General features: G+C 40.7%; 1 protein-coding gene and 1 pseudogene across 1 annotated transcript; one reads left to right on the forward strand and one right to left on the reverse strand.

Annotated features, from left to right (window-relative positions):
- Positions 1-145: 145 nt before the first annotated feature.
- Positions 146-9,512, reverse strand: LOC102720725 (annotated as a pseudogene).
- Positions 9,513-11,050: 1,538 nt separating this feature from the next.
- LOC102712646 (photosynthetic NDH subunit of subcomplex B 3, chloroplastic) lies at positions 11,051-13,011 on the forward strand. The gene is made up of 6 exons (XM_006657647.3): positions 11,051-11,461; positions 11,566-11,676; positions 11,770-11,826; positions 12,304-12,366; positions 12,478-12,540; positions 12,802-13,011. Exons 1-6 carry the CDS (start codon positions 11,177-11,179, stop codon positions 12,853-12,855), a joined length of 633 nt encoding a protein of 210 aa, XP_006657710.1. The 5' UTR covers positions 11,051-11,176; the 3' UTR covers positions 12,856-13,011.
- The last annotated feature ends 646 nt before the right edge of the window (positions 13,012-13,657 follow it).

The following is a 13,657-nucleotide window of genomic DNA, read 5'->3' on the forward strand; positions in this document are numbered from 1 at the left end:
TCCCAAACTCATTCACCTCCATCTTTTCGCTTTTACCTATGCACATAATATAAAATTTGAATTTTCAAGCATAAATGTATAGTTGATTTTAAGTTTTTTTCTACCGAACTTTATTATTCAGAATTGGTTTTAGATCGTGAAGAATACGTATATAAAATTTTTATTCATAAATTATTTTTTGTTTACAAATATGTCATTGGTTCCCAAACAATCACATCGTTGATTCTCTGTCGGTCGCTGGTAACACATTCAAAGCCAAGATCTAGTTTGATCTCACGAAGAACATACATGCACCGGCCGCAGGGTCTGCACGTCTGAATCACTGAATGAATGATGAATGCGTGCCTGAGTACAGCTGCCGAACGGCACGGCGCTATCCCTGGTTATTGATGAAAGCGATCGTGCTCAGCTCCTTGATGAGCCCGACGAGCCGCTCGAACTCCACCGCCGACGAGCCGGCGGCGACGTCACGCCACAGCCGCCGCGCCAGCGCCTGAGCCGACGCTCTCATCTCGCCGGACTCCATCGCCTCCCTGACCATCCTCTCCACCACGGCCCTGTCGCACACGTCCTTCATGTCCAGCCCCGTCCTCCACACGCCGCCCACGAACCGGCTGTTCGTCTGCTGGTCGGCGAAGAACGGCCAGCACACCATTGGTATCCCCTCGACAGCGGCCTCCACCGTCGAGTTCCACCCGGCGTGCGTCAGGAAGCACCCGACGGCGCGGTGGCGCAGCACGTCGCGCTGCGGCGCCCACTCCACGACGCGCGCCCTGCGGTCCCCCGCCGCCGCGACGGCTTCCCGGAGGGCGGCGCCCTGGCTCGCCCCGACCATGTCCGGCCGGAGCACCGACAGGAAGTCGTAGCCGGCGGCGACGAGCCCGGACAGGAACTCCGTGAACTGCTCGTGCGTCATGATGGTGAGGCTCCCCAGGCTCACGTACAAGACGGACCGGTCCGCGTGGCCGTCGAGCCACGGCATGCAGCCGTCGTCCGCGCGCCATAGGCTGGCCGCGGGCGCGGGCGCCGGGGACATGGCGTGGAGAGGGCCGATGGCGAAGACGTCGCGCATGTGCTGCGCGACGTGCGCGAGCGCCGGCGCCTCCATGGACGTGGCCGTGTTGAGCACGAGCGCCCGTGCCTTGCGGCTGTGCGCGGTGACCTCGTCGAGCAGTTTCATCAGGGGATCGTTATGGTTCTCGGCGCCGCCTCGAAGAAAGCTCGGAAGGTCCCGTCTGCGCAGGAAGGTTTCCATGCCCGGAACGCCGCGCACCGGCTCGTCGAGGTCGCCGCCGGCCGGGAACGGCACCTCGCCGAGCTCGATCATCCTTGGGATCGACATGTAGGCAAGCAAACTGCTGGCGCTGATCGTGCGAAACGCTAGAGCCGGGACGCCGATCTCCTCCGCGATGTCGATGGCGAAAGGCATGATGCCGTCAGCGACGACGCACGTCACCGGAGGGAAGCCGGCGCTGGCGCTGCTGCCACCGGCTCGAGCAAGCGAGGTGAGCAAGGAGCGGTACGCGAGGCCGCCCTTGCTCCGGATCGACTCCATGAACTCCAGGAAATCGCCCACGGCGCGCGCGCTGTCGTCGGGGAAGCCGTCCGGGATTGGACACGAACCGCAGCCGCGGCGAGTCGGCGGCCAGCTTGGCCACGGCGGCACGAAGGCGGCGGAGGTTGTGCTCGGAGTGGAGGAAGGTGACGTGCAGGCCGGCGGCGAGGAGGCCGGTGGCGAAGTGCATCATGCAGTTGATGTGGCCCTGCGCCGGGGCCGGGAAGACGAGCACGTGCGCCGCCGTCGACGCCATGTTCGTTCGCTCGCGCCGGGCTGCTAAACCATGACGGCATATATAGGCCTTGATTAGTTGCTAAAAATTTTGGCAAAAAAGTCACATCGAACGTTTAATCGGATATCGAAAGGGGTTTTTGGACATAAATATAAATATGAATTTCACAGCTGACCTGAAAACCGCGAGACAAATCTTTTAAGCCTAATTAATCCGTCGTTGGTTACTGTAGTACTTATGGCTAATCATACACTAATTAGGCTCAAAAGATTTGTCGTATGATTTCCCTTATAACTGTGCAATTAGTTTTTATTTTTCATCTATGTTTAATGCTTCATTTAAGTGTCTAAAAATTCGATGTGATGTTTTTAGGAAAAAAGTTTTTGGGAACTAAACAACCCCTATGTGATGCACCTCGCATATTCATATTTCGATCTGAAAAAGTAGTTTCATCACTCGACTACATATTGAGGCTTTCTTCCATGTCAACTAAATAATTATTATAAAACTTTAAAAGTTGACAAAATAGAATAATACAAGATATATCACTACACAAGAATGCTAGTTTAAATTTCACTTCTATAGATTCTAAAAAAATATTAAATGTAATTATGAATGTGCATATACAGTTTTATTTTATTTTTTTATAGTTTGTACTACGTAGAAGTTAAATTTAAAGTATGTTTGCAGAGTGATATACTTTATATTAATTCATCTTATTAATTTTTTAAACTATTTAATAAATATTTAGGTGACATATGAAAGAAGTGAATTTAATAAATATTTCGTCGACAGATGAAATTCCATCTCCTAATTCTTTGAGCTTAACTCCAATAAATAAAGTGGAGTAGACTTGATTGATCTTAAAAGAACCAGAGAGCTGGAGAGAGGATTGGTTAGTTTTGTAGCTCTACTTTGCAGTTTTACTCCAAAATTAAAATTTAGGAATTGAAGCCTTACAAATAGCTCGGCAGACCCACATATAGGGCGCGTTCGAGAGGAGGGGTAGAGGTTGGAATTAATGGCACACGCGGAATGAGAAATATCATTAGTATATGATTAGTTAAGTATTAACTAATCTAAACTATAAAAATGAATTAATCTGATTTTTTTAAAAACTTTCTTATAAACATTTTAGTAAAAAAATGTACCGATTTATCAGTATTGAAAGCGTACGCGTGGAAAAAGAGGCAGTTAGTAGACTGCATATCCTTTCTCGAACGCGCCCATAGTGACCTTTTGAAATATGGTAATAGTACGTATCATAATTCTTGGCCTTTTGTATAAGAGTGTGATTGAACTTCTAAACTTTTACTATTAATAACTTTTAAAATATTTAATTTAAGAAAACTAAGACAATATAAGTAGATAAGTTGTAAATAATATTTTAATAAAAGTAAACATTAATTTATTTATGGTACATATTTTAATAAAAAAACCATAGTCAAAGATAGATTTAGAAGCCCGTGCTATCATCTGAGATGATACGAATTATCAAACCAAAATGAGAGCTTAGAAGGTGTGGCAATCCAGGTAAAATGATTAGTTAGATTCACCTTATTAACTAAGTTCTCTACATTTTTTTTTTGGCAATTCTGTAGATATCTGCCCGCCAATTTCTGGAATCGCCGAGAAAATTGACACATCAAAAACATTTCCATCATTATTATATTTGTTACTACTCCGTATTTTTTTTCTCGGTGTATTGTATATAAAGTCATCCGTATCTCCAGGCCCTCCCAATTATTACGATTTTTTTAGAAACCTGTTTTAGAAGCTGTAGTCCCTACTAAAGACAACATATTTTAGTTGTTGATACATGTGCATTTTTTCTGCCTGGAATTGAAGATGGAACAGGAAGATTATTCTAATTTTCTAATTGTTATTTAACGATGTAAATGATGAAATTGACTATTACAAGTTAAAAATATATTTTACAAAAGTGATGTGATTAGCTTATATGCATAAAAACTTTACGAAAGACATAAGCATGTACTAAAAATCAAGGAAAAAGCTAAGAAAGAATACGGCCTGTAACGGTCATATATAGCATGGCCATTGTATTTTTTTTTTGTCATAAATAGGTAATGTACTGTACCCTACCTCCTATGTTAGACACATATATTAAGAAAAATACATGAAATTCTGTGAAAATTATTACTACTGATCGAGTTAGTAGTGAACAATACGGTAAAAGCGTTGTTATACTTTAGCATATATAAATGTTAAATATCAAAAGTTAGCTATATGTTTGGATAAACCAGTAAAAGTATATTATCCTATTTATTTGAAAGTACCATGAGGCCTCGGTCTAGCACCGGAGCGTAGGCTTCATCTTTTCGCTTTAGCTTATAAGTTAAAATTTAAATTTTTAATCTTAAATTTGAAATTTATTTAAAATTTTTTACTATAATTTATTTTTTAGCATTAGCTTTTTAGACTTCTAAGAATATGTAAATAAAATTTTCATTTAAAAGTTACTTTTGGTGTATACATATGTTGCTTGGCTCCATATAAAAAAGCCAAACAACCGTTGTCGCTAGGGGACACGCGAGATCTGCAGCACCACTCGTTGGAGCTCGGTAGGTGGCGGCTGCCTTCCGCCACTGCCTCCACGAATAAATTTCCACCGGTGCCGTTCGACTCTCGCAGTTGTGCAGCCAGCGGCAAACGGATTAGGCAACAGGTTTAGAGGGTCTAAACGAGTCTCATCTCTGATCTTTATCCTAAAATGTATGTACAGCTTTCATGACTTTAACGGGATAGCAAGAGTTCAAGCCTCCACCGTTTCTATGTTAGATCCGCCCCTGAACAGTGCAAGATATATCCCCCACTCCCCCTCCTCTCTTGCCACTCCCCCTCCTCTCTTGCCATCTCTCTCCACGAGAAAAAAATTTATAGGTCTCTCCGTTTTAAATGTTTTGTATAGTAAGTCGTTTTAGCTTTTTCGTCGATCAAACTTATAAAATAATATGCTAATATTCAGAGCACCAAATTACTTTATTAAATATATTATTGAATATATTTATATAGAATTAATATTTATTTTGTGTTTAAAATATTGTTATATTTTTTATCGAATTTAAAAAGATTTGATTTAGACAAACGCAACCTAATTTATAATATCAAACGGTGTGAGCAAAATTCTAAATAGGAGCCTTTTTCCGCTTTGACCTTTAGAACTAAGAGCATCTCCAACCATTTATCTAAATTTGGTCCTCTAACAGTTTCATCATCTATATATTTGTGTGCTCCAGCAAATCATCCGTATTAGAGTATCTATATTCTAGTCTATTATATTTTATTGATACATGTAACTACCATGCATTTGTTTAATTGTTTTATGTTTTATAGTGGTCAATATGGAGACAATTGAGTTTTAGATGATGGAGAGAACATGATATCTAAAAATAAAGGATGGACTATTTTTCCCATCCATCCTCTATTTATAGATGATGGGATAAAAGAGTTGTTAGGGATGCTCTGATTAGAGATGGGAAGAAATTTCTTCCAGATGGCTCAATGAATCTGGATCATGGGTGAAACTTAACATACGTCCATTCTCTTGAAAAGTTTGAGCTCTATTAGGTGCTTCATCTTACCTCCTGGGTTTATTGTATTTTGAATTTATTTTCACATCCAAATTAATGAACATTTCTACACCAACCAATTATTCTACAGTCAATTTGGTTGCTTCGAAAGTGCATCTGACCAATTCAAAATTTATGTTTTGACCACTAAAGTAGCTCAAATGTAACATATTCATTTTGACTAAACCTTATAGTATTTGTTAAAGAACTTGAATTGCTTCTATTTTGAATTGAGATAGTAATAAATACTACCTCCGTCTCAAATTAAATTTATTTTTCAGTTTTTGATATAATCTTTTGTAAGTAGTCTTATTTGAAATTTTTTTGCGATTAATATTTATATTGACATGAATAGTATTTTATGCGTGACTATTTTTAAAAATTTTTATACAAATTTTTCAAATAAGACAAATGGTCAAATGTTGAAGCACATAAATCAAAAAATAAAGTTATTATGGGACGTTATTATGGGACGGATGTAGTATTAGTTATTCTTTGCAAAGGAACAACATCATACTGAGGTAGTAATAAATACGGGTAATTCTCCTTTTGTATTGGAACTATATCCTCATGCTCCTTTTATCTCAATAAGTGATAACTTATGATTTTAAAATTTGTTCCAAAATAAGGGACCACTTTGAAGTGCTACTTTCTCTAACCTATCACCTTTCATTAATTTAAAATTATCCTCACCTGCCCTTAACCTTTAATAAGGGCATCTTGATATTTTTGCCCCTCGCATAATTTAGCTTCTAATCATTTATTTGCGGACGGATTGAGTAAGTCATAACCATAATATGCATTTTAATGTTGTGCAAGAAAACAGTAAGTTGTTAGTTAATGAGATATTAAAGAATATATAATATTTAATAGCTACAATTTATGTATAGTATGTCCCATTCATTTTTAAATATAAGATATTTTGAAAATGAATCAAAAAATATTTTATCTAGATTCATCATCAAAATCTCTTGCATTTAGGGATATAGGTTGTAAAAAGTATAAATATAATCTAGTCTCTAGACAACACTTATAACAATTAAAATCTAAATGGATTCCCACCTATATCAACGTGTTCAAGTAGAGGTTGGATTATGATATAGAAAATACAATAAATATAATTAACCAAGTGATGAAAAAAGTGTTGATAAATATGTCACCCGTTATAGTGAGAGCATATGGCATTATATCGGTATGAATCCGATCGATCGACGTCCTAAGTTAATTTGGTCAACATTTTAACCAACGGAGCAACACATAAGAGAAATCACGCAATCAACAACAAAGAATATAATAGCAACATGATATATAACACAACATCTGCGCGGATAGAAAAGTAAATATAAAACCACATATAATAAAGTGCTTGATTAAACATGGATGACTAACGATGTATAATGCCAGAAATTAACAGAGCGATTTACATGCAATATTCATTTTAAATAAAAATAAAAATAAAAATTCTGTCAAGGTATATGGCAAAAAGGAGGTATTATACGAAAACTTAAACAAATGATCGAGGATCATGTTCATTAGATAACATAATATTAATATATTTAGTATGAGGATCATGTTCATTGATAACATAATATTAATTAAATGCATAGACTCATTGATAACATAACATTAAATGCATAAACTCTCTGTTGGTTAGTATAATAAAATAACGAGAGAACAGTTTAGGTGGCGAGAAAAATTACCAAGATACATCTTATTTGGCATTTGTTACAACGGGTTATATATAACGGCAGCTAGTTAAGACTAATTACTGCACATATACTGCAAATTCATACTACGTGGAATTTTCATAAATGCGACACATTTCCAAATTACCCTGCATGCGGTGTACCTAGGAGTAATAATGGGCCAAGGCCCTTAGGTTTTTTCACCGTCCTATTTAATTCTTAAAAATTTTTAGCTCAAAACTTTATACAATTTTATTTTTAACCTGTTTTAGACCCGGTATTTAAATTTTGTAGGTAAAATGGTTGAACCCATTACCACCGCTAACTAGCTGTACCATGGAAGCATGTAAGACCTTTTGCCCGGTGCGATGTTAATGCTCTCGTGCAAGCCAGTATGCAGGCCTCAGAGCTGGCCCATCCCAGCAGCCAGAGCATTGGCTCTGGTGTGCATATGTGGTGATTTATTGGTGCTTTTAACCGTAATAAACTGTACTAGTATAAAGTATCATTATAACACTGTAATAAGTCCGTTTTATACACACCAGCACGTTAAAGAGAGTAAAATCAACGTCGTTTCAACGAATAAATGAAATTTTTGGGCTTGTTGCCAGAAGAAGTCATTCACTCATTCAGCGTTAACCATTTCAATTTCGTGATGCATATATGCCACGTTCATGCATGCATTAAGACTACTAAGAAAAAATAGTAACAAGGGAGTGTCTATTCATAAGTCGACTGACTTTTGACTAAACTGTTAGTTAATTTTTTGTTTACTGCGTCCTGCCTCCTCCCCGTATGGATGCTTGAGTTATCATAAGATTTGGGTTTTTTGGCCCACAAACAAAATTATGGGCTTTGTTTTAGGCTTTTGACTTCTGGCGTAAGCAACACTCGACTTAGAAAAAGAAAAGGGAAAACGGGGCATCAAGTTACCATATCATGTGCTTGCAAAAAATAGAAACAGAGAAAAAGTTGATCTCCAGTGGATTCGCACAAGAAAGAGGAAGAAAAAAAGAGAGAAGAACAAGAAAGAGGAAGAAAAAAAGAGAGAAGAACAGGTCTAGAAGGGCGATCCCAAGGGGGTGATTTTAATAAGAACCTAATTGTTTTTTATGAGTATGAATTCTTTACAATTCATTTATTTTTTGTTGTCTCTTTGAACCTAATTGTCTCTTTGAATTATCTTCTCCATCCTATTTTGTATATTTTTTATGAGTATGAATTCTTTACAATTCATTCATTTATTTTTTGCATGGGTTAGAGAAACAGAGAATACAGAATCTAAAAAAAACTAAGAACATTAACACACATTTCTATGTTTGTATGATCTAACAGGAGTCTAGATGATCCAAGAGAGAGGAGGAAGAAGACAGATAGATGGAAGCGATATAGTGAAAAAGATGATTAAGAGAGATAACAAAAAATAGATAAATTGTAAAGAATTCATACCCGTAAAAAACAATCAAGTTCTTATCGAAATAACCCTCTTGGGATCGCTCCTTCTAGATCTGTTCTTCTTTTCTTTTTTATTCTTCCTCTTCTTGTGCGAATCCACTGCTATGGTAACTTGCTGCCCCCGTGTTAACCTTTTTTTTTTTCTTGAGACGGGTGTTGCTTACAACAGAAGTTAAAGAAAAAAAATACAAAGTCCAAAAAGCCACAAAAGCCTAAAACATAGCCCATACTTTCGTTTATGGACCAAAAAACCCAAATCTTAGAGCAACTCAAGCATCCGTACGAAGAGGAGGCAGAGCCCAGTACACAAAAAATTGACTAAAAAGTCAGTCGACTTTTAAATAGACACTTAAAAAAATTCAACTTCCTCGTCTATTAAACAGACGAGGGAGCAGCAGATTAGAAAAATATATAGTTGCATCCAATCGGTTTGATCAACCGACGGTTAATTATAAACGTACCTGCGGCAGACCATCTTCCTCTCCATCTTGTTGCGGGCGGCCGCCGCCGCGGATGCGGAACTAGCACCAGGTGCAGCGTCGACTCCTTCTGGATGTTGTAGTCGGCCCAGCGTCCGCCCTTCCTCCAGCTGCTTCCCGGCGAAGATCAGCCGCTGCTGGTCCGGCGGGATCCCTACACAACACAATTAACATAACATATATGCATCAAATCGATCTCACGTGCGTTCATGGCAATATCGACGATCGATCGACCGACCAGGCAAATAACGAAAAGTTGGTGTAGGTAGAGGTTTCAAGATGACGCGCGCACGCACCCAACCTTCCTTGTCCTGCATCTTGGCCTTGACGTTGTCGACGGTGTCGCTGCTCTCGACCTCGAGGTGTGATGGACTTCCCCGTCAGCTTCTTCACGAGGATCTGCATCGATCTCGACTCAATTTGCCGGCCGGTTGTGCATGGGCGATCGCGCGGTGGCCGGCGTAGCTAGATTTTATAGGGAGGGCGAGGGGGAAACCCTAGGGTGTGGGGCGTTGGATCTGGGTCGGCGTCAGCGCCGGAGGAGGAAGACGTGCTGGATTAATCGATCACTGCGTTGCATGGCGCGCGCTGGAGGCCCGTTTGATGAGGCCCATCGATCTCCCGGTGCGACGCCTGCCGCGACCCACCTCCGCTGCAGCAAAAGTGTAATGGGCCGAGTGGGTGCGCCGAGCCCAGGCCCCAGGGGATACGCATGTGCGTCGCCGGCCCAACCGATTCGGCCCTATCCACTGTGACAGCAAGAATGAATACTTGTTATTTATATTTTTTTAACTTTTCAGAAAATTTAAAAACATATATTTGTTTTCGACATTTGCAGAAATATACGTCTGTCTAGGAGCACGTCTTATATTAAAAACATCATCTTATGACATGGTAGCCCTATATTCATGATCAATATGATCAGAAAAAATACATTTCAACACATTAACACCCTCCAAAGCACCGAAAATGATCTAAATGCAAAATTTCTCCAACAGTTTGGTTGATGTTGCTTTTATAACTTTTAGACATATCATATGTAGTCAGATTGAGTTAAAGTGTATACCAAAATAAATTGTTTAGAATTTATTTTGATATATAGTTTGATTCAAATTTGAGTTCACATGATATGCTTAACAACTATAAAGTAATATATGTAATAATTGTATGAGAAATTTTATATTTAGGCCCTTCTTGGCCTATAGGAGAAAGTTAAGGGTTCAAATACATTTTTTTGTCGTCTAAGAGCAACTCCAACAGTTACCCAAATTCTATTTCTCAAATATGGTGTTTTAGCAAGTTTGTAAACAATATGGTAAAGAAAATATCGTTAAGGCCATTGTAACCGTAGTTAGAGTATTCCCCCTTTCTACATCTCCTTCAAGAATTAAGACTTTCTATGATGGTCATAGATATACAAGCCATATGATGTAGCGACTACATCTGTCTTGCTAAACAGTGTGTGTTTAGAAACAATCTCTATAGAAAAGTTCAGAAAAGTTCCTTTAGAACATCATAGTAATCATCATTAGTCGAAATAATTAACACTCAATTAAACTTGCGCAAATTACTCACCTCATTTTTATTGTTTCTACCTTCTCTCCCTCTCTATCCAACTCACCATTAGAAAGCATATTTAAATATAGAGGTCTTGTTTAGTTTTCAAAATATTTTGGCAAAAACGAATTTCAGATTCTGCCTAGAAACCGCGAAATGCATCTTTTGAGTCTAATCATATACTAATTAATTAGGCTTAAAAGATTCATCTCACGATTTCCCCCATAACTATGTAATTAGTTTTAATATTCATGTATATTTAATGCTCTATTTATATTAATGTGATGTTTTTTTGGAAAATTTTTGGAACTAAAAAGGACCAGAGTCGGAAAATCCTGTCAGGAGAAACCCAAATCGTCTAGAAAGATCTCTCTTCACAAAGGTACTATACATGACACAAAAAGTACAAGCTGACGTGGCGCTGGGTCCCACTCGCAGGCCCTCGTACCCGTCCACAGGCGTAGCCCAAGGATAAGGAGGAGATAAAGCGAGCCGAAAGTATTCACGCTTCTGCTTTCGAGCGCACACACTGCACTGCACTGCATCCATCCATCGCGCCCAAGCAAACCTGCGCTGCGCACCTGACAAAGCCGCAGCCGCAGCCGCAGCCATCGTCGGCGATGGGAGCCACCCTGCAGCTCGTCGTCGGCGTTGCCTCCCCGTCCCCTCGTCCTGCCGTCCCCTTCCCCTTCCCCATCGCCGCCGCCACCAGCACCAGCAGCTGTAGCATCGGGAAGCAGAGGTGCAGCTGCTGCGTCCGCCTGCCGCCGCGGCGGCTGCAGCGGCAGGCGAGGCCGAGCCGGGTTCTCGTCCGTGCCGTCCAGACGGACACCGCGGGCGGCGGCGAGGCCGAGGCCGCGGCCGCCCCCGAGGAGCCACCGAGCGTCGACTTCGCCTTCGTCGCCGTGAGTTTTTGTTTAGCGGATCTCTCGCTCGCCTTTGATTCTCTTCCGTTCTTCTGCTCCTCGACGGATGGCGATATCTTGACCGATATATCGGGCGCGTGCAGCCGCGGCTGCTGCCGGACGGGACGCCGGACGTGCACTACCGGACGGCGTGCGGCGGGCAGAAGCTCCGGGACATCATGCTCGACGGCTTCATCGACCTCTACGGGCCGTACGTGAGTGGCCGGCCATGCCGTGTCGATTTAGGTTGCTTTCTTGCTCTTCGTGCTGGTGGTGATGGTTTTGTCCGTTGCTGATCGATCCTGCAGGATAAACTTCTGCTCAACTGCTCCGGAGGTGGAGTGTGCGGGACCTGCATCGTCGAGGTATATCTATTCGGGGTTTTTTTTAAAAAAAAGTATTGATGAGATGGTACCACGAGTTGGAAGAAAATTATGCAGGACCTGAAAGACAATACTTCTGGATTGTCACATGTTCAGCACCTATCATAATTTTATTTTTTAACCCGTTTTAAATCTGATCTTTAAATTTTGTAGGCAAAATGGTTGAGTACGTTACCACCTCTAATCATGTGTCTCTAGCTCAAGTATCCAAAATTCGTCCAGACACGTGGCTGTAGATAAATAAAGTCTTTTCAAACATGGGATTATCGCACTTTTTAGTGTGTAGTTTTGGTATTTTAAAATTCGTAGTGTAAAAACGGTACCTATTGGAATTTTTCTTCGAGTATTGTAAAATTTCTTGTGTATATTCAGAATTCAGGAAGCCACTTGTCTTGATGAGACAATTGAGGGGTTGCATTGGATAATTCGTTTAATTTTTCCACATTGCAATATCCTCAGGTAGTTCAAGGCAGTGAACTTCTCTCTCCCAAAACTGATGTGGAGAAGGAATTGCTTAAAAGGGTCTGTGCACCACTTCCCGCTGCATTTACATCTTGCGTATTTGATTCGTTTCCTGTGTGTTCAAATGACCCACAAAACACCCTTTTAAAAAAAATTATGTGTCTTTTTCAGCAACCCAAGACATGGAGATTGGCGTGCCAGGCCACTGTTGGCAGTCCTGATTCAACTGGACAGGTATGTCTTGTAGTTTCACAAGTTGTATGCATAATTATCTAAGACCCCTGCTAATCTGAAAAATGTTGCAAATGTTGCTTCTTGGCAGCTTTAGTTTACACGCTGTATACAAAGATCTCACACGAAATTAATTCCGAACATTACATGCAAAATATATAGGCGACCCTGAACATTAATTGCAAGTACCTGAACGTTGAATGCATTACAGTTTTTTCAGAGTCACATCAGTGACGGTGTGTTCTTGGTGCCCTGCTTATGCAGATGGTGATTCAGCAATTGCCAGAGTGGAAGATACATGAGTGGGATAAGTCGTAACTGGATGGCAACAACACAGTAAACTTCACAATCATCGGGGGAAAAGAAAGCTAGCACATGACCTGGAGAAGAAACGGTGAAGACGATCTATGTTGTATGTCCAACTTACATGTAAAAACCTTGAGCAGAAATGTACATGCACATCTCTTGTAGCTACCAGATGGTCAGCATGCATGGGTATTAATAAGCCAGGGCCCTGCAAATTGTTCCATAGCAACACCTGCATTTCATCTGGATTTTGTATGCCTACGAACCTCCACATGGTGGCTTGCACGGAGGGATGAAAATATGGACTACGGATAGAGCAAAGGAGCCTCAAAGTTTGGGGTTAAAAAAACTGGCAAGAAAAACAATCGCGAAGGTTTTGCATTTTGTTGAATTAATATATGGGCCTTAGGCCCATGGACCATATGAAGATTAATTCTTTGAAAAATCACTAATATATTCAAATACATTTACCGTGTTAAAATATTTATAATACAGCGAATGTGTTGAAATATTTATAATACCAAATTAGATATGTTGTTATCTTGTTGACCAGGTCGGATTTCGACGAATACAAATTCATGCCACACATTAGAGTATCCTTGTTATATATACTCATCACTGGTATTAAGGTGTAGGGATGACAATCCGGATACGGGTATAATTTTTTACCCATGGGTACTCAACCTGACGGGGGCAGGGACGGGTACAGGTACAATTTTTTACCTGTGGGTAGTACCCGACCCGAACCAACACGGGTATGGACATGAGTTTTTTTTTTTACCCGCAGGTAACCCGTTGGGTACCCGAGTGTAAC

This window comes from Oryza brachyantha, chromosome 7 (assembly GCF_000231095.2).
Source record: "Oryza brachyantha chromosome 7, ObraRS2, whole genome shotgun sequence".
In the NCBI taxonomy this organism is placed as follows: domain Eukaryota; kingdom Viridiplantae; phylum Streptophyta; class Magnoliopsida; order Poales; family Poaceae; genus Oryza; species Oryza brachyantha.

What these genes read in the sequence shown, in the direction of transcription:
- LOC102712646 (XM_006657647.3), top strand. Translation starts at nt 11,177, where the DNA reads ATGGGAGCCACCCTGCAGCTCGTCGTCGGCGTTGCCTCCCCGTCCCCT. An exon ending in TCGACCTCTACGGGCCGTAC is followed by an intron (nt 11,677 to 11,769) that starts GTGAGTGGCCGG and finishes TCGATCCTGCAG; the next exon opens with GATAAACTTCTGCTCAACTG. An exon ending in GTCCTGATTCAACTGGACAG is followed by an intron (nt 12,541 to 12,801) that starts GTATGTCTTGTA and finishes CTGCTTATGCAG; the next exon opens with ATGGTGATTCAGCAATTGCC.